This window comes from Sinocyclocheilus grahami, unplaced genomic scaffold, assembly GCF_001515645.1.
Source record: "Sinocyclocheilus grahami isolate Dianchi unplaced genomic scaffold, SAMN03320097.WGS_v1.1 scaffold5565.1, whole genome shotgun sequence".
Classification (NCBI taxonomy): domain Eukaryota; kingdom Metazoa; phylum Chordata; class Actinopteri; order Cypriniformes; family Cyprinidae; genus Sinocyclocheilus; species Sinocyclocheilus grahami.
Genome location: NW_015510221.1, coordinates 1 through 5,137, shown reverse-complemented (window position 1 = coordinate 5,137; position 5,137 = coordinate 1). Strand labels below are relative to the sequence as shown.

General features: G+C 39.5%; 2 protein-coding genes across 2 annotated transcripts in view; one reads left to right on the top strand and one right to left on the bottom strand.

Moving 5' to 3' along the window:
* The window catches only part of LOC107577262 (semaphorin-4E-like), a gene marked incomplete at its 5' end in the record, with an annotated part of 5,677 nt that extends 3,794 nt beyond the window's left edge, over window positions 1-1,883 (top strand). The window contains 3 exons of the mRNA XM_016263357.1: window positions 136-158; window positions 259-311; window positions 394-1,883. Of these exons, the coding sequence (XP_016118843.1) occupies window positions 136-158; window positions 259-311; window positions 394-1,013 (696 nt within the window). The remainder of the gene's footprint in view (window positions 1-135; window positions 159-258; window positions 312-393) is intronic.
* A 1,213-nt stretch (window positions 1,884-3,096) lies between these two features.
* Window positions 3,097-5,131, bottom strand: LOC107577263 (cactin-like). Its single transcript, XM_016263358.1, has 2 exons — window positions 5,039-5,131; window positions 3,097-3,910 (listed from the first exon to the last, which is right to left on the bottom strand). Exon 2 carries the CDS (start codon window positions 3,855-3,857, stop codon window positions 3,420-3,422), a length of 438 nt encoding a protein of 145 aa, XP_016118844.1. The 5' UTR covers window positions 3,858-3,910; window positions 5,039-5,131; the 3' UTR covers window positions 3,097-3,419.
* Between the last annotated feature and the right edge of the window lie 6 nt (window positions 5,132-5,137).

Below are 5,137 nucleotides of genomic sequence, written 5' to 3'. Positions count from 1 at the left end.
GGCATTAATATGTGCTTTATGAGTACTAATAATCAGCCAATATGCCAGTAATATGCATGCTAATAATGAGGTTTTTGTAATTCATCGTTTTGTCAAAAGTAAAATGACTGTACACATGAAATGGAAATTTTACAGGAAATTATGCAGAAAATGCAAACGTGTTCTTAATTCAAACTTTTGTGATGATTGTTTGTGCACACCATTATGAATATTGATATTGGCATATTGCTGATTGCTGTAAAATTATTTCTTCCACAGCACTGTGATTCAGAATTTGAGTTATGGTAATGCCAGCCGATGTCCACAAATAGGTACTTGTATTATATCCCAGATTCTTCAAACTGTATGTTCTGGTAGAAACACTAAAAATAACATCTGGAACTTGTGTTACAGAGGACAGTAAGTCAGTCAGCGTCTCGTTTTTCCACGGCAATACCGTGACGCTGTGGTGCCAGCCATATTCCAACCTGGCACAGGTTCAGTGGCAGCTGAACGGACGACCCATCAATGCGTCAAACACCTTCCAGATCCTGTCTGACAGCCTGATGATCTTCAACGCCTCCGCAGACGCCAGCGGCCGCTACACCTGTAGTTCTGTAGAGCGGAATTACCAAACCCAGCACGTAGCATATGATCTAAAAATGTGGTCGGCATCCGGGACTACAGCATTACTACACAACGTTAAGGAAAAAGAAAACACACTTGTGGCCATGGTGGTGTTATTGTCACTAATTCTAGCTATGCTAGTAATTTGGAACCTGTACAAAGGGCATTTTCCTTTGCCGTTTTGCCACAGGAGGGTAAAGGACACGGAGAACAGGTGCGAACAAAGTCCGTATGAGAACCAGCTTCCAGAACATAAAATAGCATCATCAACGGTGAACTTGAACAGCAACAACAACCATGTGAACGACCAGAGGTACTCCAGCTCTAGAGAAACGGACAGACTCTCAACCACTGTTGGTTCCTCAGGTCAGATCACAATGAAATATATAGATGAATCTGAGATTTGAGATTTTTATGCACAGACTTTCTAATGCGGCTAATCGTCATTTATATACAGACCAAGCCCACTGAGGCTGGCTCCTCTTTTGCAGCTAACTCTCGACTAAACTACTGTTTTGACCCACTTTTTGTCCTTGATGAATCTATACCTTCTAAATGCCATCGTTCATGTCCAATGGACAAAAAAAAAGACACTGAATCAGACTTTTTTTTGCATAAGGTCTGTCTCCATTGCAGCTTACTGTGTCCAAGAATCACCAAAGTACTTTTCAAGGACAGTCAAATCACTTGGTGGTCATATTTGCAACGCCACCGGGCAGCTATTTCAGTCATGCAAAACCAACTCCTATCCACTTGAATGGGGAAATGGTGAATTTTAAAAGCTGCTTGGCAATATTTCAACATTCTAACATGAACTGCTTCATAAATGCTGTTTCATACGTTAAAATAGCGTTACATTAAAACATCTGCTAAGTGCGAGTTTTAGGACCCTGAGTGTTTCTGTGTGAACTGGAGCATCTTCATTCTAATGTCACAATTGTTTTATTTATAAGCCATGACTTGCTAGTTTCGTCATATTGCGTTTTGCGGCTTCTCCCGTTCATAGAGCCTGTCCCAATACCCACACTTGCCGTCCTGACTACTTGAGAGCGGATGCACATGACAGGTTGGCAAGACTGTCCCAGGTCTGAAAAGTGCTAAAGCTCAGTGCCATTAAAGCACACTAAATCCCTAATAAATCTCTAATAGCTCTTCAGAGCAGTATTTGAGGTGTATCCCATCATTCATCTTGTTCAGGAACTCATGCGCCCTATATTTTGAGGTTAAAAATGCTCAGACATATAATTTGGTGGTAAAACATAAAGTGATACACATTTTTTGGTGCTGAAATAAGTGTGTATTTATTTATCACTGCCTTTTATCACTTAATTAGCAGCATCGCAATTACTAAATTGTGTCATCTGTTACATAGGACCTACTACACATTTGGAAGTTTATTTTAAAGTATTGAAAATAAAAATGTCTAAATTGCAGTTTTACAGTGCTATGTCGTGTGTCCTATCTGGTTATGAAAAGCTCTATGTACCTTTGCGGTCTTCACACCGACTAGAACACTTGGGCCAAATCCAGGAAATAAGAACGTAGTCATCATCAAAGTAGGCAACTAGTTCAATGCAAAGAACGCAAGTGTGGGTATTAGGAAAGGCCCAGTATAGTCTTATAGCGCTGCCCACTTACACAGGAAATGACTGTCTGATCATGTACCAATATAAGTTACTTACCACATTTAATTTTGTTTTTATGTGGTTCGTGTGAAATACATTACACCACATTAATAGACCTAAAGTCACAGTCACACCAAGAACGATAACTATAAAGATAACTATAACGATAACCATAATGGTATCCAGAGCAATAGGCGATAATATTCTGGTGTTATCCTTATAGCTGTGGTGTTAGAATGATTATTACAACTTTATAGTTATCGTACTTGGGGTGAATGGCCTGAAAATACAGTTTTGCTTGTAGTTTACTTGCTACAAAACAAACTTTTGCCACAAACAAACTCTGACTCAAAACCAGTGATTAGTTCATGCTCAAAAGTTATCATTTTATGAACCTGGCATCCTGTAAACATGATTTTGTTTCCAGGTGGACTGACTGCGAGCCCTGAAGTTTGAGGCAGAGACTATTTAGAGTCTTTCTTTGGACATTTTCAGTGGTTGTGTTCCTGTTTTAGGGGCAAAAATGAGACATGCCATCTTGTTAAAACCTGCCGTGGTTGTTGATTCAATCCAAGTATGTTGCCTTTAAAGGCAATTTCACATGGACAAGAATGAACTTCCTGTATCTTCAGGATACCAAGACGAGTGTCAAATGACTGCATCTTAGACTCAAAGTTTAATGCAGCCTGTTGCGTGTTTTTTATATGAATGTACTGCAGAAATGTCATTTTAACTTTAATGCCATCTATGTACCTAAAATGCTGTAAATTCTCTTTGTAAATGGCTTTTTCCAATGAACAACAAATGAAATGTCAAGGTGTAAAATTTATTTTTAAAATTGAGCACAAATGACGACGTTAAGCAATTAAAAATGAGTAAATCTTTACTGTATCATCTCAAAAGCAAATAGTACAAAAATAGCATTTTCAAGCTCAAAAAAAAAGGAATCGAATGCAAGAGCCTGCAATTAAGGAAATGCACAAAACAGGATTTTCAACAAGGACAAGATCACATATTAAGGTCTATTCTGTCGAAAACCTGTTCTTCCACTAACGGAAGATGCTAATGAAATCAATAAACAGAGATTGTACTACTTTTGCTAGATTTACACCAATTTTACAGCATTTGAAGATGAACGTTCAGTGTTCCCGAAACTCAACACTTTGCTAATACAACACCTCGTCCTCTTCACCGCCTGTATCGGTATCGCTTAAAGTGGAACCACAGCTGAAAGATTCCATTGGCGAACTGGCAGCGGAAACCATGGCGATGGGAATACTCCCATTCACGGTTCACGATCTTAAATGCGATGTCTTCATACGGTGGGCCGGCGTGGAAGCGCAGTATTCCAAAGTCTTTGTTGTCGGGACAGGGCTCGAGGAAGTACTGCGGAGTCGCGCGCTTGTCGATGAGATCAGGGTAGAAGATGTTGAACTTGTAGCCCTGGACGATCTTGGGCGGCGGGTTGTCGAAGTCGTAATGCGTCTGGTTGTATTTGTTCCACTCGAAGCCGGTGTGGACGCGGTTGAAGAAACGGGGCTTACGTGGACGGTATTTGTTGGCCCACAGGTAAATTTTTCCAGTCAAAGGCATTTCAACGCTGAACTGGGCCTCGTCGCCGCCCATGCCCTCTTTAGCACGACGCACAAATGCATCTTCGGCGCTTTCATTTGCATCGCCTGTTCAAAAACGACAATACAAGTTAGCATTAGCATGAGTGAATCTTTACAGATGTGTTTACAAATGTGAACGCTAAAATAGTTTTACGTTCCTAACAGTAAAGAATCTTTACAGTGACATACTTCAAGATTACTGAATTCTTCATTTCCAATTGGCTGACATGATGTTGATTCATTTTCTGTAATTACAGGTCTACGAAACAACTCTAGGGGTGTTGACCACATTATTCACGTTGCCGCATTTTTTTAGAACTTGGTTTCCATCCATGTATGGATGGATTGAATTTAAATTGTAGTGCATAAACTACAATGGAACCGTCCTTGATACGCAACAAAAGACGGGATTTTGCCTCAACAGATTATGTGATTGGATAACTGGACTAACCAGTGAACCAATCACATTGCATGGAATGGAAACAGTGCTTAATTCGCAAATATTTTCTGCGATATTCCAAGTTAAATTCTCAACTTTAGATGGAAACCTGAAAATATCTCAAGTTAAACATGTTATTTTGTAACCATCAGTCCATTAGAATGGAAGCATTAAAGGCAGTTTTCAAGGTGAATTTCAGTGCCTCCTTGAATCAATTTCCTGTATTTTTGCTCTTTATAACCCCCCATTTTTTTTTAAATTTTCTACATATTTTTCTATCCACAAACTCTTTACCCTTTAGGTGAATTTAAGTGCATGCCTGAGTCTATTTCCTGCACTTTCATCCCCTTGATACAGCATGGTGAGTTACAAAAGGGAGGGAAAAAATTATTGTGCCTCCCTATGGCCAATGTTGAAATTACATTCTATTTTTGTCTTTTCTGTACCCAGTATGCAGGAAAACTGTGAGAGAGAAAAAAATGGTAAAACAATTTAATTTTTTTTGCCCTTTTTTTTGGTACACAATGCAGAAAAAGTAGGAAATGGAGTAGAGAGATGGAACAGGGTGGCAATTAAAAAATATATATTTCTATACATTATCTATAAAAATTTCAAACAATGAAAGTGCACATTACTTTCAACTTTCCAAGGTTATATTTTACCTTTCTTCCTGCTGCACTTCTATTACTGAAATCTTGAAGCATGTGATGTGTGTAATTTGACTATGGTATATGAAGCAACAGAGCGATACGCACCGGTCACCTGCTGCTGTGTCCGGGCCAGCTGGAGTCTCTGCAGGTCCTCCTCCACGTTGATGATGTGTGTGTCCAGCGGTAGCTCTGAGGGCTGCAGGA